Source organism: Hesperophylax consimilis, chromosome 13 (genome assembly GCF_061612785.1).
Source record: "Hesperophylax consimilis isolate HC1 chromosome 13, BYU_Hcon_1.0, whole genome shotgun sequence".
Classification (NCBI taxonomy): domain Eukaryota; kingdom Metazoa; phylum Arthropoda; class Insecta; order Trichoptera; family Limnephilidae; genus Hesperophylax; species Hesperophylax consimilis.
Genome location: NC_142848.1, coordinates 24868263 through 24895886, shown reverse-complemented (window position 1 = coordinate 24895886; position 27624 = coordinate 24868263). Strand labels below are relative to the sequence as shown.

General features: G+C 38.8%; 2 protein-coding genes across 2 annotated transcripts in view; one reads left to right on the top strand and one right to left on the bottom strand.

Moving 5' to 3' along the window:
- Positions 1-27624, bottom strand: part of Dhc98D (Dynein heavy chain at 89D) — a 138157-nt gene that overhangs the window by 18120 nt on the left and 92413 nt on the right. The window contains exons 38-57 of the mRNA XM_089639143.1: positions 26141-26395; positions 25549-25806; positions 25179-25277; positions 24399-24522; positions 23408-23592; positions 20250-20342; positions 19745-19897; positions 18468-18623; positions 17031-17201; positions 11387-11575; positions 9735-9843; positions 9035-9276; positions 8186-8363; positions 7582-7712; positions 5819-5961; positions 5036-5231; positions 2986-3183; positions 2004-2148; positions 1288-1474; positions 646-838 (exon numbers count right to left, since the gene is read on the bottom strand). Coding sequence (XP_089495269.1) covers positions 646-838; positions 1288-1474; positions 2004-2148; positions 2986-3183; positions 5036-5231; positions 5819-5961; positions 7582-7712; positions 8186-8363; positions 9035-9276; positions 9735-9843; positions 11387-11575; positions 17031-17201; positions 18468-18623; positions 19745-19897; positions 20250-20342; positions 23408-23592; positions 24399-24522; positions 25179-25277; positions 25549-25806; positions 26141-26395 — 3405 coding nt within the window. The remainder of the gene's footprint in view (positions 1-645; positions 839-1287; positions 1475-2003; positions 2149-2985; positions 3184-5035; positions 5232-5818; positions 5962-7581; positions 7713-8185; positions 8364-9034; positions 9277-9734; positions 9844-11386; positions 11576-17030; positions 17202-18467; positions 18624-19744; positions 19898-20249; positions 20343-23407; positions 23593-24398; positions 24523-25178; positions 25278-25548; positions 25807-26140; positions 26396-27624) is intronic.
- LOC149418658 (uncharacterized) lies at positions 13368-15604 on the top strand. Its single transcript, XM_089638613.1, has 2 exons — positions 13368-13722; positions 14518-15604. The coding sequence occupies exons 1-2, from the start codon at positions 13501-13503 to the stop codon at positions 15454-15456; spliced, it is 1161 nt and encodes a 386-aa protein (XP_089494739.1). The 5' UTR covers positions 13368-13500; the 3' UTR covers positions 15457-15604.

Sequence of the window (27624 nt, the reverse complement as noted above, 5' to 3'; positions counted from 1 at the left end):
GACCACCAAAGAGACTTTTCTTTGACCTTTACAAACCTGAAGATAAAAATCACGTATCACCCAAAGGAGGGTCACTAGGGTCCCCCATATATCGTAGAGCGATTGTGTCTTTTGATATTCCTTTTGTACTTTCCAATAACACTCAGATATTAGTCACTATGTACCTACTGTTTTAACCGAAAGTCACACATCTTCGCCCAGTAGTCAATCACTAAGAAATGTAAAATGATAGAGGAGCACAAGAGGGTAAATATTACAATATCGAGCGTAACTCAAATACATAATTACTGTACAGGATATTTCATCTGAATTGGATAGATGTTTAATATCTTAAAAAACAGTTATGCGATAAATTTTTGGACAGTTACAAAATAATTTTCCTAGGATTACGTAAATTATAGAGTGTGTGATGTAAAAAACAACTTTCGAAGCGTAAACAGAGGGTTAAAAAGTCAGTAAGACAAAGGAGTATTGAAAGATGTTAAGTAACGAGGCTGGATGTTGTGGACAACATTATGCATAAGGAACCGGAGAAAAGGGCAGGAGACATGAGAGGAGGTTGTTTCCTATAGGCGGTCAACACTCCATAAGGGTTGTAGCACCTATTCCATGCAATTTATCTAGCAACGGACTCGCAGAACCTACCTTGAGATGATCCTTGACCTTCTTGACCTGGTTCTGTGTGATCAGGTTGCAGTTCATTTCCTGTAGCTTGCGCAGGAAGCTGGGGTCACTCATCATGCCCTTGGCCGACTTCCAGCTGACCTCCTTGAGGCCCCAAATGATGACCACGCACTCGCAGACCACCTGCACCGCCTCGGGGGGAGTGGCAAATGACCTAATAAACAAATTAGACCACTTCAGCAGTGAATATCATTTGCATTTCCAAATTTATTCTTATAATATTATGTACTGTTAAACCATATTGATACCGATGACGGTTAATACAGATATCTCTTGCTGAATGCATAGTCTATAGGGAGCGTGGAGAGACCAGCTTGGATATATACCGTTCACTATATACATATCATGTTCGCTCCATATTCATTAGAAAATTAACAGCTCTGTAAGAAAGTAAATTAATCTTGTGAAGTCGTACAATGTTGAAGTCATACAATGTTGAAGACATGCAATGTTGAAGAGATACAATGTTGAAGTCGTGTAATGTTGAAGACATACAATATTGAAGTCATACAATGTTGAAGATATACATACAATGTTGAAGTAATACAGTGTTGTAGTCGTACAGTGTTATATTATTTGTTAGATATTTAGTTGAGATTTCACCTGATTTCAGTGATGTCTGATTTATCCAGGTCTTCAAGAGCAAGCCGGGCGGCCTCCAAGGCGGGCAGAGCTGATGACAAGGCTTCCTCAGCATCAGCCTTCTCTACGGCGATGATCTTATTTTGCTCCTCAATCTCAAAACTCTTTGTAGAAGCAACTGATTTCTTTTCCATTGCCACTTCAGTTGCTGGAAACCAAAAAATTATTCAATGTTTCATTTTTATAAATATGTAAACGCCATTTCGGAAGACCTCGTGCATTGAGAATCCTTATCCTGGTAAGGTCAGGTAATGTTAAGGTAAGTTTATGGTCTGGAATGTCAGTTGATCTTTGGGAGTTATTTATCGGCCCCTTAGAGTCAAAAAAACGTAACTCAATTTTTTATCGATTCTGAGTTACGGATGGTAAAATGAATTACTATTTTATATTTAAAAGATGGTTCAGAAGCACACAATACCATCCTTTAACTAAATGAGAAGAAATTATTAATATGTTTCGTTTGTTTAAAAGTATATAACACTGATTAATTGAGAACTATGTTTTCTTGCTCTCCTGTAAAGTAGAGAAAAATGAGATACGTTTTTTGACCCTAAGGGGCCGTTATGTTCCTGACAACCATGACAAGATAAGTGGTCTGATCATTACTAAAAAAATGTTAATAAGAACCAGATTAAAATCGGATCAAGACACTGCAAGGTTACAGAGTAAAGAAATACCTGCGGATATCTCTACCAGCAACTTCTCACAGTTCTCAGTTTGCTCGGCGACAATAACTTTCTGCACCTCCAGCTTGGCATTGAGGCTACCCAATTCTACGTTGGCTTCCGCAATCTTGGAGAGACCTCCGTCAAGACGCTCGCACTGAAATAATCACTTTCATTAGGTACTGTACTAGTCTAAGGATGAGTTGTTTCATAGGATTTGAATAATTTTCAATGTTCATTTGCGAGTTCTGTGAATATCCTATTCAAGTTCTGTTATTAAATCATTATAGTCCGGTAACTTGACAGAAGTGAAATAATAAAGGAATTTGAAAAGAACTCTCACAGAACTTGAAAATTAGATTTTAAATTTGAAGAATTGTTCAAATTCTCTGAAACATTCTGTCGTAAGACCCAGTTGTATTGCAGAAATTCACACGTGACAAAGTCGCCAAGTGGCCATTAGGTGCCACTTTATTTTTTGACATTCGAATGGTTCCCATTAAACACCGATTCCAGGTGCGTTTCAACTTTGAATCAAATTGTAATAAGCTGACAAGTTTTGCAATATTATAGTGGTCCTCTTCTGTTGAACATCATATTTGTTTAAAAGCTGAAATGGAGAATCGGCATTTCAACTGTCAAAAAAACAAAATGGCGCTGAATGGCCATTTGATGATAATGTTACATTTGAATTTCTGAGAAACAACCCGTCCTAAATGGTTGTAATTTTAAGGGTTTTAGGTTATGTGGGAGTTAATTCCAAACTTTAAGACTTGATATTTCAACAACCCAACATCTGAACTTAGTATCTCAAGTGAACTTTGGTTTCTTAACCCTTTGGGTGTCGGCCATTCTTCAGTTTAAAATACCTAAACATTTAACGATGCATCGCAAACAGTGGGTGATAGAATGGCGCGCTGAGACTAAGAAGGTTAAACAATTCGTCGTTAATATTATAATAGTATGATGAAGGTAACAGTGTGAGTATGTTTACCAGTGCGACAATAAAGAGGTCCTTCTCCTCGAGAAGTTTGACATAACAGGAGATGAAGTCGATGTAGTGTTTGGGAGTCACATAGTTCATTCTCCTCAGTTGGAGTTTGAAGTCCAGCGTGTAGGACGTGACTGAGGCATGGACATGCACCACATGGTCCACTATGTTCTGCAGAAAGCTCTCTGGTATATACCTGACCTGAAATCAACAAAAAAAAATTACGTATCACACGGTGTGAATTTTATTTATTTAAGACTACTGGCTCTCTATATTTGGGGCAAATAACAACTACATTTATATTCACATTTCAATTCTATTGTATATAAAGTGGTATGTGCCATGTTCCTTCTTCATAAGCCTTCTAATGTCCCGATTTGAACATAGGACTCCCTTAAATATCCCCATTTTGTCGATTCTTGAGGCTCTCACCGCTCCAATCAGGACTGACTAACCAAGGGGCCAAGATGCTGAGGCACTGACAATACCTAACACCTAATACAGCACCTTCGGGGTTTTTTCTAGCGCCAGGCGCCGTTTGGCTCAGAACCGGCCCTGCCTCCAACCACTGTTCCTTTTTCTCAACCAAGGATGTCATCTGATGATACATGTTGGAATTCCAATGAGAAATAACTGTTATTCATATTATGTGCCGAGCATCGTTACACTTAGTTCTGTGTCGATGAGCTGTTAACTCAGTCAGAACCCATGATGGGCGTGACGAGCTAGATGATATAAATTTTGTTAGGACGTCTCGAATCTCATTCTCGAGATGGTAAGTTTGTACCTAGTACCTAAATCGGATCATATTAGCAATTAGCATAAATAATAACAATAAGTTAAACCGATAAACCTTCGCGCCATTGGAGCCGGTTCCAAAAGTAAGTGTATAAAGAATCAGTTGCATGTAATCCATGTATCAGTCTCCGGTAACTGGAACCTAGAATGTCAGTGACAGTTCATTTCAGATAAATCATCTCTATTTCTGTGCCGCGAAAATGAGACTCGAGATATTCGGTCTTCACAATTTATACATCTATGGTCTACCTACTATCTACATCTACGGTGTGGGCATCTATCTATGGCATTTTTTCTATGTGTAAAAGTACCCAATCACTTCATGTAAAATGATTGATTGACCCAGGAATAGTTCCACTTGAGTTTGGCTGGAAGATTACGACGGCTAGCTTTATTTTCCAATCATTCGTTCTTCATCTTCTTCATGATTCTTCCTTTGTATGGTGGCTATTTTTGTCTCAATATTCTTGGTGAGAGAGTAAATTTTGGCACTAAAAACGTTACGAGGCCTATAAAAGATTCGATTTCATCCGTCCTAGCCGATAGGAACATCAGTAGGCTCTTTCATCTATCCTACTCCGACCCTCAAGTATCCCAAAGATGACACCGGCCATGAAGCAATTATTTTCTTCAGGGCCTATGTCATCTTTGGAGATGCTTGAGGGTTGGAATAGAAGGAGAGGAAGTTCTGAGAAGGAAAAAGGTATGAGGGGTGGGTAGGAATCTGGGAGTCAGTTTGTCCAGAAGTAACGGACATATGAATCCGTTTCTCCCACTGCGATATAAGGCGAGAGAGATTCAAGCTGGAGATGTCAAAGGGACTCCCTCAATCTGCCTTTCCTGATCCGGCCCGCCACGCTGCTGGTGCTGCATCTGTATCCGCCTCCAAGACCTGGAAAAACCTCTCCCCATGAACCCAGGCACCCCTGATAAGTCAATAAAATTGTGAACCTTTTAGATTGACCTTTGGCAGAGGTGTTGGTTGTCCAACGAGTGGTGACTGGGGCGGCAGTAACCCTCTCTCTCACGCCTCTTAAATTGAATTAAATCATTTTTATGTTCCTTTTGTACTGACAGTACACACAGCAGGCCACGATAAAAGAATAGGTTAGTTTTGTTTATTTTTTGTTCTTTTTCTTCAATGTTTTGTTTTATCATGGAACCATTGGAAACTTGCATGATATGTTATTTGGAGGTGTTGAACTTTGCTAAAGACAGCCCACTAAGTGAACGATTTGACAAAATATGTACTCACATCAGACAGGAATATATTGGCGACGGCGTGCAGGGCCTGTCGAGGCCACGGATAGATCCAATCGATGGTGGTGTTGTTGACCAGGCCGGGGAAGGAGCGGCAGCGGTTCCTCAGTGCATCTCCAGAGGGAGACATGGACAAAATCACATGCAGGTTGCTGGCACACTCGTTGCAGAAGTATTGCCATATGGAGTCCCTAAAACACATACACACATAAGATAATATTACAAAAGAGAGCAAATTCATCTACTATTTTGTTTTATTGAAAGACAAATGTCATAGGTCGGTTCCCGGAGGGATCCCACAAGTTTTTAAAAAAGATACACAACTATTTTAAAAAAATAAAATAAAAAAATCAAAAATTAAATTTACTTCAAAGTTACGTGTCAAAAATAATAATCGTCAATTTGTTTTACATTTTTCCAAGGAATTTTTTTTCAATAACAAATTTTTTAATTTACATAAAATCAAGTTTTCAAGAAGACTGTAAGTGCCATGGAGTGCTAAAACTTGCACAGAGTATCTACATACCGAAAACCATGAAGATCTCGTACAAAACTGTATGTATGGTTACGTTAACTACACCTCACAATAATTATAATAATGTCAACATTAAAATTGTGTGATTTTAGATGTTGAGATGGTTATATGTTGATTATCAGATGTTTATATACAAAAGCTTGGCGGGCCGCAGGTTGATTATGGTTGTCATAGACCAAATAGGTTCAGGTAGATGGGACTTAAGAAAACACTACAATTTAGACATAGAAAACAACCACTTACCTCCCAGCAGAGTAGCCAGCCTCGGTAGCGGCGCTCCTCACCGAGCTAATGATTCCATCCTTTTCCTCGTCAGTGAACAGAGCTGGGATCATCCCGATCATTAGGATGTTGTTCACTAGCTCCAGAAAACCTTCCTCTACAACCTGAACATGGTAAACAATCATTAGTCAACTCTATGCCCATTCAAATTCTAATATTGTAAATTAAGGCACACTGTTTATAGAGGGACTTCATAGATGCTTAAAAAATATTGTGTGGTCAGGCGTACAAAGGTTATTCCACAAAGCGTACATTTTCTGTCATTTGTGATAATGTCATCCATCATTAATCAGTTACATTGGCCAACTATTACATCCGACGTCGCCGAAGACAACAATCATATTGGATTAAATCATACGTAGGAATAAATATCAATTGTACATTGTTCATAGCCTCAAAAGAATTGGCAGAAAAAACAGTTTATTTCATTCATTCCTTCCATAATCTGCGAGATTACTGGGTATTTTTTTTGAAGTGAAACTTCTTTACGCGCGTCATGCAATTTCGAGGACCGGAGTAAAACCGACTCATGACCGAAACGAAAATGCGGGTACCCCCACCACCGATTAAAGTTCATTTGATCTAGTCAAAGTTTTGAAGTAACATATAAATGCTTCTTAGCTCATCCCGACAACTGGCGTTGGTGGTGTAATGGTCAGCATAGTTGCCTTCCAAGCAGTTGATCCGAGTTCGATTCTCGGCCATCGCACATTATTTTTTTGTTTTTAACGCCTTTTTCATTCAATATCTTATTTTTTAGTAGGTCAGAACATTTTTTAAAAGAAAATAATATTGCAAAATAATAAAAACACTTATCTCACTGTGATAAAACATTACTCCGCTAGAGCGCGCTTTGCGTTATTGTGTTGGATTAAAATTATTATCTAATCCGTATATTATGATAATTGTATTACATTTATTTAATTAATTTATTTATTTTGATAATATGTAATAATTTACAGAAAAAAAAATTAAAACTATCTCCCTCTGATAAAATATCCGTTCGCTAGAGCGCACTACGCGATCTTGTGTGGGATTCTATTTCTGTACATTGTACATTATTTTTAAAAATATATTATATTTTGGGTGTGATGTAGGTAACATTATAAAACATAACAAGCTCTCATATTTTCAGAACCTACATAATATAATCAATTTATGCGGCTTTGCTTACAGTTGGTGCTCAGCGTGGTTGGCTTTCAATCAGTTAAGCGAGGTTCGATTCTCGGCTGTGGCATTTTTGAAGTGAAACCTTGTTGAGGTGGGGGAGCCGCTCACGAACGTTCTCTCTCTTCTCTTCTTTCCTCTCTCTCAGACACCAGCGAACTGCGCCACGCCAAGCATCAGCTGAAACTAGAAGTTTCACTTCTGTCTTGCGTAGGCTTGACACACCCACTTTTTTTATTTTAAATTTAGCATAGTACCAGCCATTATTTTCAGCACGTGTACGCAGCGATATGCTTAGGCTTTTAACAGGTGGATGGCAGGAGTCATGAAGCTTGCATGTAGCTACGTGAGGGTGTGGATTGCCGCTCTGTCGACAGAGTTCTGTTAGTTTATGTGTAAAAAACAAGCAGGCTTACAGCAAGAGTATGAGTGAATGCAGCAGCGCTACAGTGAACAATTAACATTAGCAAATTAAAACCTCGAAAGAAAAATAACTGTGGTTGCAAGTAAGTAAAGGGTTCACATATGTATGAACGCATATTAGACATTACTAGGACCTGTGAATGTGAAAATATGAATCCAGTTTTCTTTCTGTCCACACCGAGCTGGTTGTAAAGGCGCTTCATATCTTCCTTGAAAGCTGTTTCATTGTAACCGCGGGCCAGGGCTATTTCAAAAGTTTGGCAACCTGAAAAGACAATTATTAATAAACTTTTTAAATAAACTAATCAAAAATACAAAAATATAATAAAATATAAATTTTACTAGGCTTTTTTAAGTTGAGCCAATTTCTAAGAGAGATTCAAAGATTCTTCAAAGATTGTTGGAAAAAGAAAATCTGATGAAAAAAGAACAAGAGAAGAGGGCGGATGCAAAATAATTTCCCAGTCAAGTTCTTCGACAGCAGCTTTTGATCCTAGTGGCCTCCGTTACTTTAACTCGTTGGTTAAAAGTTTAAAAGAAACAAAATGATATGTCAGATATTTTTTTGTATATGTACCTACATTTCAGTCAACTTAACATTGTATATATACTTCAAGAAAAGCATAAAATGTTCATTCCACAATTTTCAACTAAATAATTTTTTTTAAATTAGTTTAACTAGTTTATATGTTGGGTGACCCAGCAATAATGTAATGTTAAGTTACGCTTGGTAATCACCTGCCGCAAAAGCAGATAGTTTGATGACGGACTGCTTGCCGCTGCTGCCGACGCCCACCACCAGCAGGTGGCCGCGGTCCATCCTCAGCACCCGGTGCACCCTCGTCAGGTGTTCCAGACAATCCTCAAACAGCACCAGGGGCATCTTGTTGCCGCGCTCATTGTACTCTTCTAAGATCTGAAAACAAAGGGTTTTGGCTATTTTCTAATTCATACTCAATCAGAACTAACTGGCATTAGTTATGAACTAATATGCCCTTTGGATTAGAAAAACTTGCACTACAAACTCCATGTGAGAGCAGAATACAGCTTTCCTACAAGTTCAAACCTGGGCCACAGCCCATTCCTTATCTGGTTCATTATGCCTACCTCGATAATTTTTCAGAATAATGCACATTGTTATTGTGCCGGTATTGATTTCTGAGTGACTTAAATAGTTCAGTTCAACTTGTAAAACCACATTTTGTGAGCAAACTCATTGACTGAAACTGAATATTGTTTAGCAATCTATTCTGCCAGAAATTAAGTGTCAAGAATTAGGTAATCAACAGCTTGGCGACTCGGTGGATAACTAGGCAATGGGATGATGCATAATAACGTAGCAACTATCTGTTAGTATGACCCTTTTTCTGATGTGCCTACAGTTTTGTTGTCAAAAAAGCTCACCAACTGACAAATTATTTGTGAAACTTTTTATAAAATATTAAAATACTCTTTTATTTATTTACGGAACTTTTAAGTGTCCTTTGCCAGAAATGAAGTGTCAAGAATTAGGTAATCAACGGATATTACCAGCATAAAACTGGAATAAGTGAATTACTCCGAGAGCCTGGTAATAATAAGTTTTACCTCTTGAAACAGCGAAAAAATAGCCTCGTAGTCCAACATATCTTCATAGAAGCGAGGTTCATCTTCATTGAGGGAGTTTCGATAATCTCCGAAGAGCAGAGGATCCCGGAGAATGTATTCCTCGGTGGTCAGCTCCCTCGGAGCTTCTTCTCCCTCCTCTTCTTCTTCGTCTTCCTCTTCTTCATCTTCTCCAGCAACATCCCCAACTGGTAAGGGGGCGCCAGAAGGGATTTCTCCTGGTTCTGAAAGTTTTTGGTTTTACGGTAATTAGTTAACCCTTTTGGACCTGAATTAAAACTGGCAGTGGTAGAATATATTTGATACTTGATAGCAATTGATAGAGTTATTTGAATTTTTTTTTGAATAGTTATTGCTACTTTCATTTGAAAGAACATTAGGTCTCAGAGGGCGTGATTCACATAAAATGACAAGTCGTGCACTGTATTTCAAAAACATAATTTTTTTTAAATACATAAAAAATATCCATAAAAAAAAATATCATCGAAATTTATAGCTGAAAATCAATCAAACAAATAATGTGCAAAGCCAGTTATACCAGCAATTGGAAAACGAAAACCAGTTAGAAAGTGAGGAAAAATATCTCAAATTTATGTGTTTTCAAATATACACACGGTCTGAAAGAGTTAAGTATTCAATGAATAAATATAGAAAGGTTTTGAATAAAATGGTAATCATTCACCACCATCTCCTTCTTCTATGACTGGGGGAGCATCTTCTTCTATAATCTTCTCGACAGGGAAGTGTTTGGCTACCTGTACAGCTATGTGACCTCTCATCAGAGCTTGATCCTACAAACAAAACAATATCACAATAGAGCAATACACACCCAGCGCAATCCCCATTAACACCTGCTCGGTGTGGCAATCCAAATTAATTTGAATGTAAAAAGTCCTTACTTTAAAAAATACAACAGGGTTAAACGCGACACTTTCAGTAAATCTTATTCCATACCAACACTTTCATTCACTTATTTCCCGATGGATTATTTTTGCTTTGCACAGTCATTATTTTCATTCCTACGATTTCATACAGATTTGCAAATGTAGTATAGAGACGCCATCAAAGAAGAAATAATATTTTGGGACGACACTAATATTAAACGCAACACTTTCAGTAAATCTTATTCCATACCAATACTTTCATTCACTTATTTCCCGATAGATTATTTTTGCTTTGCACAGTCATTATTTTCATTCCTACGATTTCATACAGATTTGCAAATGTAGTATAGAGACGCCATCAAAGAAGAAATAATATTTTGGGACGACACTAATAAAAATGGTAACACCGTTAAAAAATCATAGATAATATTTATAGAAGTAAATATCAAAAAATATATGCGAATCTTTTAAATATTATTTTTATATATTCTGAAATAACCATGAAACATTTTCACATAACACGTAAAACAATGACACCTGTGCAATATTGCGCCTAAACTGAGCAAAAATCAGTATCAAACAGGTCCTATTTTCCATACTGAAAAAGTATGGAAAGACGGCAAAAACGTTTTGTGTAAAACGCTCATAAGAACACGATTCTGGTGAAGGTGAACTCTATAACATTTTACACCGCTGCTTGTACACATTCGCTCGGCGACTCAGTGGATTTTGTAAAAAAAATCAACTACGCTATGCGATGATGCGTAATAACGTAACGACTAACCGTATGACCTTTTTTCTGATGTGTCTACAGTTTTTTGTGAAAGTCACTCACCAAATTACTGGAGATTATTCGTGAAGCTTTTTATATATTAAAATACTGTTTTTATTTATTTAAGGAATGTGTAAGTGCCTTTTAAAATAATTAAAATAGTGGATGGTTTAGACATCGTTAATGTTGTAACAATGAATATTTTTATAACTCAACTGTATTTAGAATCAATGGATATAATCGAACTGTCGCGTGTATGGGCGTCAATAGAAATATATAGAAAAGAGTGCTCTCTGTATCTGCACCCGGTTTATGCTAATTCCTTACTGATAAACGAGAGGATAATTTGGAATGTGGATCAGAGATTCACAAAATAAAATAGACAAGCTTAACGGAGAAAATCGTTCTAGATAATTTGAGACAGGAGCCTGATGTAACAAAGCAGTTTTAGCTTAATCACGGCAAGCGCAATAAGTTTACACCCGAATTTCAAAGCCATTTAATAATTGGATCACCTTAATTTCAAAGAAGACTTAGAACGGGTTTTTCTAGGTGTGTGAAAGTTTTATTCAAGTTCTGTGGACTTTCACAGAACTTGAAAATGGACTTTGAAATTTGACAAATTATTCAAATTTTGTGAAACAACCCGAACTTTGAAAGTAAAAAGTATGTGGTTACATCAACATTGATGAGGCGATCGCAGATGACTCTGCAGAACTCATTCCTCCATCCGCGTGCCATCAGTTTGACCTCGTCGAAATACTTGGGGTGCGTCAGGGTCATGCCAGCCGTAATGCGGGAGAGGTCGCGCAAGTTGAAGATGTAGTGGAACTTTGAGGGGGTGGGCGGCAGGTCAACTATTATTATCTAGGGAAAAAGAAAAATATGTTACCATGTGCGCATTTTTATAACATAAAACATCAGTTTTGGCATCATAGCATAATTAACTTATTGATTGAACATTGACGATAAATGGTAATTCTAATAGATTTTTTTGTTTTACAATGTTTCCTGTGTTTTTTGCCTTTTATAAAAATCAAATTTTTTTTTTTTTTAAAAAGAATAAATAAAATCAAACCTTTTATAGTAACACCACCGTTTGCTCAACAGGTGGTGTTACACTACTCAGAGGATATGAAACACAACCTAAGGAAGTTAATATTGTTTCAAAGGTGTAAAATAAATTCATTCATCAATTATTAAGCATTATGTAGCCTGAACCGTCATTTAAAACCTTTATTGAGAGAAGCATTCTCAAATTCCCTTTCGCGTGGCACTTTCCCGCTCTTTTTCAGCACCTTGTGTTGGACAAGTGGTCACCAGATGCTACACAAAAGTAAAGCGTCCCCTATGCGACTTTTGTTTACGGCATTCTTTCTCATTAGCGTTTTAAATTCCGTCGCTGGCGTTGTCGTTGCGAAGTAGCTCCGAATTTATAACGATTTTTCCCGTATATAATTATTTTAAGTGTATAATTATTTCAAGATAATACATAATATTATAACAGCGAGGCTGTTCGAAGTATTTTTAAAACAGAAATAATTTTTAACTGTTTAAAAAGATAAAACACGTGGTGAACACGACGGAAAAGTTCGTCAGTTCGTCGGCCATTTTGTGTTGTTTGTTTATTTACATTGTGTTTTGTGTACCTTGTGTTTTGTGTTTTGGTTTCTTGTCCAATTTAACAATGAGTGGCTCCGAGATGTCATCATCCGATTCGGTAGAGATGACGGTAGAAGAAGTTAACAAGATCATTTTGCCAAAACAAAATGAGCCGAAACGAAAGTTGCCGAAATCGACCAAATCTACGAAAAAACATCGCATTGATAAACTCACGGCTCAAGTGGAGCACATTAGCTCGTTTATTCAGGATTTTATGGCGGCTAAAACATACGAAGATAGGAGAAACTTGGATTCCGACGAGGACGCATCATCGGAAGATCAAGAGATACACGTGGAGAGAAATTCGCGATCTTCGCTAGGGATGGGATTAGTAAATCCTAATCATGAATTCAAGGAATTAAACCTATCGATGGCGGAAACCACGTGTAAGGAACCTACAGTTCCTAAGGCGGACGCAAACCGCGTAAAGAAAATCGAAGATTTACAACACTTCGGTTCGCCTGAATGGAACGAAGTAAGGTATGGGGAGGTCGTAAGAAAATACCTGGCCAACCCCATGTTCAACCAGTTGGAGGTTAATGGAGAGTTTCTGCATTTGAATAAGGCAGAGCAATACGCGGGGTCACTTGACAAATTTTGCGGGTCACTAAGCCATGCCCTGTTGCAGCAAAATGAGTGCCTCAAGAAATCTCTTCAGGAACTGGTAAACTGGAGTGCAGAGGAAGGCAAGGAATTGTCAGCAGGTTCCCTCTTCAAGAAAGTGGAGTCGCTATTTGCCCCGGATACGCAATATCAGACAGTGACCAAAGATGTCCTGCAGATGGTCTGTGGAAGGAGAGCAAATGCGATCCAGCATCGTAGGGATGCAATCCTTAACGAGATAAAGAGCCGCTACGTACGGGAGGCAGTCAAAAATATTCCTCCAGCAGCGGGTTATCTTTTTGAACCAATGAAGCTAGAATCCCAGATTCAGCGGATGGGAGGACTGGATAAATGCTTCCCACATTCAAGCTTCGACCCTCAGCCATCAACCAGCTCGCAGATGCCCAAGAAAGTGCCAGTGAGGAAGCCTTTTCGTGAGAGCAGGCCCTTTCGGGAAAGCAGGACGTTTCGGGACAACAAGCCCTTCCGAGACAACAAAGCCCCCCGCGGAGGGCGATCTAATCAAGATGCAAGAGGTGCGGACAAGAGGGGACCAGCCAAACCAAGAAGGAATTTTGGCAACAAGGATAGGCTATGACTATCCGGAGAAGGCGTTTCAGGGGGGGCAATTGCAGCACTTCATAAGCAAATGGGAAGAGTTAGAAGCACCACCAGCACTGCTAACCATGTTGCGAGGGTACAAGCTACCCTTTCGGCAGAAACCCCCTCTAAGTATAGTGGCAGACACGGTAAGCTCAACTTATAAAACCCAAATCACAGACGAAATGACACGACAAATAGACAAAATGAAAAAGGAAAAGATATTGGAATCAGCTTCAATATCGCCTTCCTTTCTGTCACGGATGTTTCTCATACCGAAGCAAGACGGGTCATTTAGGCCGGTCTTCAACCTTCGTCGTTTGAACAATTTCTTAGCTATTAGCAAATTCAGACTTATTAATGTTAATAAGGTTGCAACATTTATTCAACCAGGCGACTGGATGGTTAAAGTGGACCTTTCTCAAGCCTACTTTCACCTTCCAATTCATGAGAATCATCGCCGTTTTTTGAGACTGATTTTTAATGGAGAACTGCTTCAAATGACATGTTTGCCTTTTGGACTAGCCTCAGCTCCAAAGGTTTTTGCTTCACTTACCAATTGGATAGCGCAAAAATTAAGAGACAAAGGTCTCAGAATAATTGTTTACCTAGATGATTTTTTGATAGTACATCAAAATGAAAATATATTGAAAATGCATACATTCGAAACTATTTCAATGTTACAAACTCTTGGGTGGATAATACAATTCAGTAAATCCACTCTGTGTCCAGTTCAGAAAATTGAATATTTGGGAATTTCATGGAATTCAAGGGACGGCTTAAAAGGCCTCCCGCAAACTAAAATAGCGAAAATAACAAATTTACTGAAACAATACATTAATCTAGGAAGGTGGTCACTTGAGCAGGCCCAGAGCCTCTTGGGTACCCTCAATTTTGCTAGTTTCGCCATTCATAGAGGCAGGCTTAACCTTCGCATGTTACAGTGTGCCAGTCGCAAGCTGCCTGCATTCAAACCGAGACGACTCCATCCCATTCCTCGAACAGCGATAGAGGAGCTGAGATGGTGGAGCAGGTCCCTGCAGACGTGGTCACCAATGCATCAAGCAGTGATTCGTCATACCCTCACGACCGACGCCTCGGACTGGGGATGGGGTGCGCAGCTAGACGACCTCAGATTGAGTGGAGCTTGGTCCCAAACACAGCAACCTCTCCACAGCAATGTCAAGGAAATGCTCGCCGTGCTGGCAGCACTTACTCCTCACGGGCCAGAGCTGTCAGACTCGGGTCTCCTGATCCAGTCAGACAACAAATCGGTGGTTGCGTACCTTCGCAACGAAGGCGGCACACGATCCAAGACATTGCTCGAAGCGACTCGTCAAGTCCTTCAGATGACAGACACGTATCGCATTTCACTGTCTGCTCACTACCTACCAGGAAGGTTCAACGAGGTGGCAGATCAACTCTCCAGAAAACGCGAACCTCCGGAGTGGCATCTTTTACCAGCAGCAACAAAATTGATTTTTGCAAAATGGGGGAGACCAACTATAGACCTGTTTGCATCGGAGACAGCTCACGTTGTAGAAGATTATGTGTCCCTAAATGTATTCGACAAAGAGGCAAGTTTTGTCAACGCTTGGACTCGAGAGTGGGATTTTCCTCTAGCTTGGGTGTTCCCCCCTCCGTGCCTCATGCCGAGAGTTCTCGCACACCTCAACCGGGCCAAGGGCCTATACCTGATTGTAGCCCCGAGATGGAAGAAAGTATTCTGGAGACCAGACTTGAAAAGTCGAGCGACGAGCCCTCCTTTCACCATAATGAACCTGACAGAAGTGCTGATAGACACCAGAACCTTGAAACCCCCTCCACAAGTAGAGGATTTTATTTTGGAGGTGTGGAAGTGCCGGGGTGGAGTCAGTCATTAACAGATTGGTCGGACAAACAGAAAGAATTTTTAAAGTCAGGTTGGAGAGAATCCACACTTAAAACATACAAACCGGCATGGCTTAGGTGGCAAAAGTGGGCATTAAATCACGGGGTAAACCCGAATGTCCCTACAGGAAGTAACCTGGCAAGATTTTTAACAGATCTTAGTTTAGAAGACAATTTCTCTCCCAGCACAATTCGACTCCATAAATCGGTAGTAACAACTTTCAGTAGCCCGGAAGAAGGAAACCTAAGCTCACACCCTCTAGTCAGACAAGTTCTCAAAGCCGCAGCATTAAAGCATCCTAAACTGTCTAAGCCTCCTATCTGGGATCCCAGAATGGTGTTGACCTGGTTAGAAGCTAACCCACCCAAAAAGTTGAGTCTCTTTGAAGTCTCGAGAAGGGCAGCGACTTTACTTTTGTTAGCTTCGGGACGAAGAGTGCATGACCTGACCTTGTTACAGTGTTCGCCAGACAAACTATTCATAAATGAGGAAGGGGTCTCGTTATGGCCAGTTTTCGGATCCAAAACTGACTCTGCTACATACCAACAGTCAGGTTGGAGGTTGAGAAACGGAAATCAGCCAAATATAGACCCAGCATACTGGATTAAGAAACTGATTGAAACCTCCAAAGAACGGAGGGAAACAAAGCAGAATTTAACAGAACTCTTCATCACTACATCGGGAGCAGTTAAGGCAGCTTCAAGAACAGTCATCGCCCGTTGGGTCAAAACAATTCTAGAAGAAGCTAAGATCACAGCTGCCCCGGGAAGTGTACGGGCAGCAGTGGCGTCACTTAACTGGCTGGATAATTTTAGATTGGATGACATCCTGGCTCGAGGGAACTGGAGGAGCCGGGACACCTTTGCCAAATTCTACAGAAGGGAAGTTAACACTCCCCTAGAGGTAAATAGGGCATTGTCTGTAGCCTCCCTATTCCACCCACTGTAACACGTGAGTAGGTATTCCAGTTTTTTGACGTATTATAATAGATCACATTAGCGTTAGTGGTCACCAGTCGATAACAAACAGATCTCAATAAAGGTTTTAAATGACGGTTCAGGCTACATAATAAAATAGTTTTACCTACCAATAAAACTTATATTATGTACCTAACCTCATTTAAAACCTAGGCAATCACTGCCTGGTGAGAACTAATGAGAAAGAATGCCGTAAACAAAAGTCGCATAGGGGACGCTTTACTTTTGTGTAGCATCTGGTGACCACTTGTCCAACACAAGGTGCTGAAAAAGAGCGGGAAAGTGCCACGCGAAAGGGAATTTGAGAATGCTTCTCTCAATAAAGGTTTTAAATGAGGTTAGGTACATAATATAAGTTTTATTGGTAGGTAAAACTATTTTATTATCCATCGATATGAAATGATAATGTTGGAATTATGACTTATGAAAAATAATGCCTTTAAAAATATTGTTATACATAGTGCCCGGAAATTCGTAGTACATCACATTGGGAATCGTTCTCCATGTGATATAGATTCACCAGTTTCCCGCGTGTACTACGAGTTTCCGGACACCGTGTACATATATATTGAATAATAGAGTACAAAACCTTGTACAAATCCAGAGTCATCTGAATCAGCTTCGGTGCTATGGCTTGTACCTCAGGGCAGAAAGCCTCAAAGTGCCCCTTCAGTACCGAGAGGTAGATGTGTGTCAGGGTTGCCTCTGAAGGGAACGCCAGGTTATACACCGAAAACTTTGATATAAAACGGGGATCCACCTGAGACAGAAAATTTAAGCCATTAGAAAAGGCAGATTTTGAATTGTTCATTCTTTTATTCGTTAGTTAGAAAAAAATGAATCGACCAATGGTTTTTTATTTTTGCATTTGAATTTTTTTTTAATTTTAGTTGATCGTACTTTTTTGAAGTACGTTTATTTATTTAGTGATAATACATTACAAAATAATAACAATAATATTGATTATATATCATGAGTGAGTTTAATAAAACTCATTTCGGGGAAGACAATATTAATAAAAAAAAAGGAACTTATTTTTACGTAAGAATATGCATTTAATAGCGAGTTCAATGAAGGGTGTACATAGATTTTAAAACAAACTAGACAGAGTTAACACAGTTAGATGAATAATATTTCATAAATACATAAAAAAAATAAACATGTAAGTTAAAGAGTTCTAAAGAAAGAATGTGTCAATGATTAATAAAAGTGCTGAGGAAATAACGAGTTAGTAGAAGTTTGAGAAGTTTGCACTTGATTATCGATCTTTTTTTATGAAATACAATTTTATTTTTGAGAAATTCTTGTAGATGTCAGCATCGTGATAGTTCTACGAATGTCCAAGTGAGCAAGAAATACATTTATGACGAAAGAGCGCTGGAATATCGGCCGTCAAAGTTTCCGTATCAACTGTTGATACAGCCGCGTGTGAGTATAGACTTTTTGCCGTAACAACAGTTGATACGGCCGCGTGCAAAGAGTTAAAAAATTGTAGTAACGAAAGTGATAATTATTGGAGTTCATACGATTCTGAACCCTATTCTAAACTAATATTGAACAATAGACCTGGCGTCAAAAAAAGTATGTTTCTAATTTTCTCTTATTTCATAAACAAAAACCTAAATTTCCACTGAAATCTTAAGATTTGTAAGTAGGTAGGTACTTAAATATCTATCTTCTTAAATATAAATAATATACTTTGTAACTTTTTTTTTCAAACGAGGAATTATACAATTTGTCTAAAGAAACATCACATCTCAATGAAAATTCTTTTTTCAAACGTTCTTCGGGTAGGTACCATCATATTGAAAAAATGCGAAAAAGAAATTCCAAATAAACACAATGATTTCACATTTGAAAAAATAATTTTTAGTGAATAATTACAATGGCTACCATCTTGAACCAAAAACGTAACGTATAAACAAATTTACAGAGAGACAAAATGCGGAACGATCGATCAAAACAGGACTTTACTATGCTAGTTTAATATCTGTAAAGAATTATGTAGATATGTATATGTTTGTACCTCATTTCGCCCACCACCAGCTTTACCCATAGCTGCCAGATATCCAATGTCTCTTAAATTTTTCCAATTTAAATCTTTGCCTCTATCATAAAAACCACATCTTTCCAGCAGCAATTTCAAAAGAGCAATAGGCTGTTGAGTGCCATAAGTGTCCACCTAAAACATGCATTATATATTTTGAATAACAAGAGCAAATATTAAATAAATCCTCTAGATCGAACATCTAGCTTTCAAAAAACTGGGCGTCTTGTATAGTACTGATAAACATACTCGTTTCTATGCAAAGGAGGGAGGTTCATCTGATTGACAATCCGTTGTTAACAGACAGATTGTCATCTCTAATAAACAGATGCAATGTGGTAGCAATGAGTCATGACTCATTTTATTAAGAGCGGGATCTTCTGTACCAGCTCAATATTTGACGCAGTGTGGTAGCGATAGGTCGTGACTCATTTTATTAAGAGCAGGAGCCACCGTACCAGCTCAATATTTTCGTACGAATGGTAAGCGTATGAATGATCGTACGACTCTTGTTACCGGTACGCTGCCTCGTACCATGAGAAAAATATGATGCTAGGTAGTTAGTAGGTGAAGGTACATTCTGGTACAAGGTAAGGTATATCCAAGTCCAGATGTCAAAGGTATACAAAGTAAATTTATGATGTTCCAAATCTCTTCGCTATAGATAAAAAAGATAGTGTTGCCATCGTAGGGTGTTTTGTTTTCACGCTTTTGTTTTAACTGCTCCCAACCATCCGGAGCCACAGTGAGTATGTTGTGAGGCTAAAGGTAATTGGGAGGGGAAGGAGATGGGAAGAGGAAGGTGGGAAAGTACCTGACTATTCAGATCTGGTCATAAAACACGGCCAAAGCCATTTCAAGCAACTTTTCAATTCTGAAAGGCGGTCTTACACCTGAGCGTTACTGAGAATATCTTCCACTCTGGAATGTGCCGCAAATACACTACATATATATTATTATAAATTGTGAAATAACTTGATCAAATAAAATTTACTTACACTTGATTTGAACCTGCGACCCCTGGATTTCTAGTTCAGAGCATTAACCCTCGACCACTATCTATATCAATCATCTATAAACAAATGTCGATATCTATGTTTAACCTACAGTTATTAGTTAGGCCCTTAGGCTTAGCTCTGTGTGTGCGGATTATTAATGGGTATCGGTGGATGGGTTATGTTAAAGTTTTATTAAAACTCTGCGACGTTTCATGAAAGATTTCATGACGTATGTGTAGTATAGGTCTGTTTTATTACCTGTGGCATGTTCATGTCATCAATAAAAATCAGAAGTTTCTTCCCGATAGGAGGACCATATATATCCTTGGTCCTCTTTTCAATGGAAGACTCTATATTGCGTTGTACGTCCATTGAAGAAGTTCGAGATGAAAAATTCAACTGTGATAGTAACTGAGAAAACAAATAAATAATGAATTTCAATACAGTTAGGACCAGTTGTTTCGCAGAAATTCAAATGTAACGTTGTCATCAAATGACCATTCTAGGTGCATTCCAGCTATCTATCAAATTGTAATAAACTGACAAGCTTAACAACGTGATAGGTGTCCTTTTCTGCTGTCCATAATTTGTTGAAACGGACTTAGAATCGGAATTTTTTGGGAATCTTTCAACGTAAAAAAAACAAAATGGCATTTGATGACAATGTTACATTTGAATTTCTACGAAGCAACTAGGCCTTAAATTATGTGAATCCTGACGTGAAAGTCAATAGAGGATAAAATAAATGTGATGTATTGCTCACGTATTTATCGGACTCCAATCCCCTCAAAAAATTGGTAATGATTGCAGTTTTTGATGTGCCCGTATCGCCAGCCAAAAGAAGAGGTCGTTTTGCCTGGAAAGCAATAATGAAAAATATTCTTAACCTCTTTGCGAGTATGGCCGAAACTGTGCAGCGAAATGAAAAAAATGCTCAGAAGAGTATGGCCGAGTATGGTCATATTTAATGAAAAAAATTTACTTTTTTTTACCAAAACTGATGAAAACGGATTGATATCGATGAAGTTTTCATTCAAAATATTAGATTATTATTAGTTAATCTATGATAATATATTAAAAAAATAAGAAAAATGAACAAAAAAAATCTCACTCCCCATGTACAGTTAAGTTTGCCAAAACTCACTAACTGGAAGGTTAAAATGTGAAAATACACAAATTGAGAAAACATACAGCATAACTACCAGTCTTCAAGATCAATATGTCTAACTAACTAACTAACTAACCATCACGCCGTTTCTCCGCAGGGGTAGGCAGAGAGGACGGACCGCCAAACAACTCGGTCTTGGCACACACTTCTTGCCTCATTCACATTCATACATCGTCTCATACATACTCTTCTATTATTCTGACTCTTGACATGGCCCGACTCTAGTATCTGATTCACTTGATCGTGCCATGTCTTCCTCGGGCGTCCCCGACTTCTGCTACCATTCGCATTTGCATCATATATCCTCCTTACACTCCTATCTTCGCTCATTCGCTCTACATGCCCAAACCATCTAAGCGTCCCTTTCTTAATCTTACTCATTACGCTTACATGAGCCTTGCACTCTTTGCGGATCTCCACATTCCTCACACGATCAAACATGGTTTTACCACACATACGCCTCAGGGATCTCATTTCAACAGCATTCAATCTACTTTCATCCTTTCTTTGCCAGTTCCATGCCTCACTTCCATACATCAAGGTAGGTACCAGCACTCCGTTGTGGACTGCTAACTTCGCTTCTTTGGACAGTTTTTTGTTAGCGCCACCGGCGTTCAGTCCTCCATTAACGGAATTACCTGCATTTACCCTTCTTTCAATATCTCTGTCAGCCTTCCCATCTCTCGTAAACATACTTCCTAAATACACAAACTCATCCACCTGCTCCAAGTATTCCTCATTCACAATTATATTGCACACTGTTTTCGTACTCTCTCTTTCAAACACCATTACTTTAGACTTACTTACATTCATCATTAACTCATTCTTCATGCATACTTCGTTCATCCTAGACACGAGAGACTGTAGATCTTCTATACTATTAGCAATCAGCACCGCATCATCAGCATACAACAGGCAACATACTTTCAAATTATTCAAATTCGCGCCCAATCCCACCTCTTTCAATTCTTGCATACAATTATCCATGCATAGATTGAATAACCACGGTGACATTACGCAGCCTTGTTTAACACCTTTTGTGATATCAAACCACCCCGTAAAACCACCGTTTACCCTAACACATGCAACGCTTCCCTCATACAGAGACGCGATTGCCTGAGTCAGATATGTATTCACTCCATACTTGGACAACACCTTCCATAGCTTTTTCCTGTCGACTCGGTCGTAAGCTTTTTGTAGATCTACAAAGGCACAGAAAAGTTTCTGGTTTTTTGCCAGAAACTTCTCAGTGAGCATACGCAATGAGAAGATCTGGTCCATGCACCCCCTTCCACTCATAAAAGCACCTTGCACATCCCATATTTTATCTTTTGTTTCCTTTCTTACTCTTTCAATCAAAATTCTACCATACAGCTTGCCAACTGATTCCCACATTCCATACGTGACCCTTTACCTTTGTATAATGGCATTATCACAGCCCTTCTCCAGTCTAAAGGCGTATAACCTTCCTTTAAACATTGGTTAAAAAGATTGCACAACCATGTGAGAATTATACGGCTACCTCCTTTAAAATATTCAGCAGCAATATTGTCAAACCCGACAGCCTTACCATTCTTCATACATTTAATCGAACTTTCTATCTCATCCATGCTAATTTCGGTAACATTCACTCCATCGTCATTCATATCTGATTCACCGCTGGAATCACTGTCACTCACTTCGCTTTCGAAGACTTCCTCGAAATAATTCATCCATCTCTCTTTTATTTTTTCCTCATTCGTCAACATTTTTCCATCTTTTGATTTTATCACTTTCATGCTTCCGTTTTCTGGGCCACTCCGGGACCTTTTGACTTCTTTCCAAAACAACTTAATGTTTTCTTGGAAATGGTTTGTCATTTTCATTCCTTCTTCCTCTTCCAGGCGTTTCTTTCGTTCTTTCACTCCAACTCTTACTTTTTTCTTACATTCCTTATATACTTCTTTCGCTCGATACTTTTCTTCGCTGGAAGCACTGCCAGCCGCAATCAGACATAACCATGCTTTCTTCTTCTCTGAGACCAGTGCTTTAATCTCATCATCCCACCATGCATCACCTTTCTTCCTACCTTGCGTACTTATTCCACAAACCATCCAAACCAATATGTCCAATATGTCCATCACATTAAAGAAAATATCCATCATCAGGGCAGATGTGTCACATCATCACAGATGTGACACATTGTGATGATGATGGACACTGCAATGCTGTACGAAACATTGGCTTAAGAAGGAGTTAGCGCAACACGGCATAACACCCCAAAAACAAATAACAAAAATACTTTTGGCCGTGAAAATCTTAAATCATATTTTACTAATGTTGTGTTCATTCGAAAGGTAAATTTCTGACATCTCTCTAATTTGTAGACAAAAAATGATTTTGAAAGGCAATGATCCTGAGGCAAATAATTTACAAATAGCTTCACAAATCCAACAATTATAATATAAGGTGATCTTTCACAGGTCAGCTCTAGTTTATGCTATAAAAACAACACATAAATTGATAAAAACTTTTTGAATATTCAATGACGAATAATTCGACGATCGTATAACTTGTCCCTCTATCGCTAAAAACAATAAGTAGGACTGAGCAAGATAAAAGGATGTTTCTCAGTTACGTTTGGCACGGACATGATTATCAGAAGTGTATACATAGGCACCAATACACAATCGTAAATTTGGGTGTATAATTACACAAGCAAAACTTGTTAATAGAGAGTAGGAGATGACAGTGAATAGAGTGGTGCGACTCACCGCCTCCATGAGGTTGATGGCCCACGTGATGTGCAGCGTGTCCACGGTGGGCACCAGGATCTCTGAGAAGTTCCGGGAGCGGTCGTGGATGTACTTGGGCACCAGCCACTCCCACGCATCCCAGCACTTGTTCTTCACATCCAGGCAGTACTCATAAAGAGTGTGAAATGTGCGAGGCAAATGTTCTATAATAGAACACACAGATTATTACAAATAAAATTACTAACTGTGACTGTGCAATGATTTGCTGGCCCGTGTTTCCTCCCTTCTACAACATGGGTCTTTTTAACCTGTTGGGTTAGGTTAGGTTAGATTAGAACAGGGATAGGCAGATTTTGAAATGCGAAGAGCCAAGTTGTCAAGGAAATAGGATAACAAATGTATTAGGAGAGCAGTATAATAGGGGAGAGGGGGGGAATGGCTAAAGAATTGATTTAATAGTTTCCAGAGAGAATATTATCGTATCCTGGACCCCTCCTGGGGTTGGCAACACTGATGCTGTTCGAGTCAAAGTTTGTTCAGGGGCTCGATCTCGTAAGTCTGATTGAGTGGAGGTGAAGCGACGCAAACACCTATGTAAAGAGCCGCGGTCTGCCGACTCCTGGTCTAGACAATATAATATATCATGTTAGTTACAAAATCTGTTAGAACAGAGATTTATATTGAAATATTCCAGCTACACATTCAATTTAAAATTTTTAAACATATTTATTTCCATGATAAAGTTTTAATTGTAAAGAGTAAGCTTGGTGTTCTCTTTTTCTAAAACTCTTTATATCATATATCTGAGTGTAATAGAAAATAAGATAGAATGACTTTTATGAGGACTTGAGGATGTATCATCAAACATATGGATATACTCAAAGACTGGATGTTTCAGCGTAGGATGAGGAGTGGAGGAGCCTTGTTCACCGGGACACTTGTGGTGTGGGTCACGATCTTCGGCAATAAGGAAGCTTCTAAAGAAGAAGATTAATGTTCCATGACTCACTGGTTGTTGCCTTCTTATCTGGGTGATCATCCACGACCATCATTGGACAGTTCTTTTTGACAAAGTTGTCAAAGTCTGCTTTGTTTTCTTCCAGAATAGATGCTCCTAGGGAGTTATACATTGACTGAAAGAAAATACACATTGCTTAAATGATTTGAAAAATACATATTATCATGAATGGTATTTTTCAGTGGCAGTTCGAGCACTTCTTCGATGGTGGAAATTGACATTTTTATGTGTTATGAAATGTCACTATCCGGAGAATATAACATAAAACAAAATGGACAAGTCACGCACCTAATCAGACGTTTAAACATAAAATAAATAAAAAATAATGCAATATCTGTTCTTAAAATACAATAAACAATCTTGGAAGTTATCATGAAACTTAATTTGAAACATGCAACAGGGGGATTTAATGACCTGTCCTTCAGCTATTTGAAGTGTACAAGCAAGTGCACATGTGAGGTTTTGCTTACGATCGAAAAAGAAACGCAGGGAACATACCCAAATGCTCTGAGGAACATATTGGAATATCCCAACATGCTTGTTGCTTCAAAATTATCCGCTGTAAATTTTTATATTATATTTCTGCAAATGTTAATTGCTTTTATGTTTAAAGAATTTATTCATTTCAGTGCAGACAAAGCATCGACAATTTTTTAAAATTTAGTATGTCAAGAATATCTGGTGGGGATTGTCCCCATTGTACACTTGGAAAGAACCACCACTGGTATTTTTTAATTAAGAATAGACGTAGGAAAGTTATATGTAACTCACAATGATGAAGACACAGTTGACAATATCCTCAGTGTATTTATCTTCGGGATCTTCTAAGGCAGGAATTAATCCATCAATCATGTAACACAGTTGGACCACCTGAAATAATGGTGAATTTAAACAATTATGGTTTTGGAATGAAGTTGTAGTGACATGCTGTTTAGATTATTAAGAATTTGGTTTATGTACAAGGATCTAAATAAGTAAAATTTTCATGATGGCTTTTTGTTATGGTTACAGGATTTAACCACGGTGTTAATAAAAAAAAGTTAGACATACATACCACAAAATAGACTCCAAATGTGCTGTAGACTCAACAGTTTCCTGCTTGTACTATGAATTTCCGGACACCGTGTATAATTGTTCTCACCAGATTGAGGGGGGTCTGCGCCACAACAGTCTTGAGCGGCGCCTGCTGCTGCAAGCCGAACATGCCAAAGATGATGTAGTTGATGGCGCCTGGCACGAACTGGTCAAACAGCTGCGTGAACTGTGCACGCTCCTCGATGTTGGGGCGCATCGCCAGCCAGCGGTCCCAGTACGGCTGGAAGCCCAGGTTCTTGGGGTCTACGTACACCATGCCGGCGCGCGATACCGTGGCGGGGGAGGCGTAGTTCAAATCGCCCACCTAAATAGTAAAGCTTGCATTATGGACATAAACACATAAAAACATACCTATAATTCAAGGACTTAAAGTCAAACAACAACTTTTTTAATGAATTTGGTGTGGATAAAACTTATTTACTGAACAGAGGAATACGTAGAAGTGTGATCTACACTGATTTGAAAGAAAACAGATGTCGATAATTTACATAAAACTTTTATGTAAATTGGTGACAGGTCAATTAAACATATTCAGCTATCTTCATCGCTAGATTTTGACTGTGGAAATTTTTCTACTTTTTGGGTATTAAGTGTAGAGGTCTCAAAGTGAGGTGATTAAATAATAGTTGACTACAAACCTCAAACAGCAATGCGCAATAAGATGCAAGTCTGATTCTTTCTCCATTTGCCAGAGTCAATAGTTTATTGTCGTCCATGACCGAGTTCATGTTCTCTATCCACAGAGCGTCGACGTCCCCGTCAAACAGCGAGTAGCGCCGCTCGTCCTGCTCTATGGGCCGGTTCATTTTGCGAAAGATGCTCGAATAGAGGCCGTCCGTCCAGTCTCGAGTCACCGGGTCCAGGATGCCATACAGTTCAATGACGGAACAGGCCTGGAAAAAGGATGGTCCTTTTTTTAAATATGTGAATACCGCACGAGAATTCCAACTGAAGCAAGTGGGAATTTTCACTGTTGATATGTATCCATTATGTTGGTAGCTGTCCCAACGCCAGCTATCACATGATGACTAGATTGGCATGTCTGGAGCGTCACTTGACGCGAGACTTTGAACATATATCAAGTTCACAATAAATATCTTATAAAGTAAATCGTCTTTCTTTTACAGGGTGGGGCAAAAGTAATCACCCTATTAGAAAACGCTATAACTTTTGCAAATGGCACCAATTGTCAATTCGGTTTTGACATTTGTGAAGTAAACAAACGCAGAATACAAATCTACAAGACATTTTTTTTTTTTTTTTTTTTTTACATTGAATACCTCACAAGAGTCCCAACGTCTGGAGCCAGTGAGACTATGGCATCCCCGATTGGGGGATGTTGTGAGGCTGAAGGTAAGTGGGGAAGGGAAAGAGGAAGGTGGGGAAGTACCTGGCTATTCAGATCTAGTCACTAAACACGGCTAAAGCCATTTGGAGCAACGTTTCAATTCTGAATGGTGGTCTTACACCAGGGCGATACTGGTAGTATCTTCCACTCTGATTCCACTCCACATGAATCGGTTTACTCCGCAAGAACACGGAATAACAAACAGTACCAAAAACAGTTTATCATAAAAAAAAATATTTCAGCAAAAGAACGTCGGGTGATTACTTTCGCCCCACCCTGTATAAATAAACCGCAGACATAAACCGTTTTGTTCTATAATTGTTGAAAAAAATTGAGATAATAACAGTTATCACAGGTTCTAGTGGTATAGTAGGTGAAGAGCACGATTATCTAGTTCAAAGGGATTGAGGGGAGTGAATTCATGAATAAAAAATTACTGACTTGCTCTCAAACAATACAACTTGGGTATTTAATTACGTTGGTAGGCACCTGGTAAACGTTGGTAACTTTCTTACCAGGCAGTGGTGTTGTCTACATCATAATGACGTTGTAGCAAGTTCGAATCTGGCTATGACATAGGTAACGCTAATGGCTGCTAAGACAGCTGTCACCGGGAGCCTATCAATGTTGGCCATCGTGAAGTGACCAGCGCTCTCCACGCAAACATATCAATAAATTTGGCATTATTATATAAAATTCATTTAACCACTCAGAACATTAGAACGTCAAATGACGTAAATATGATAATAGCGGTCAAGACATTAGAACGTCTTT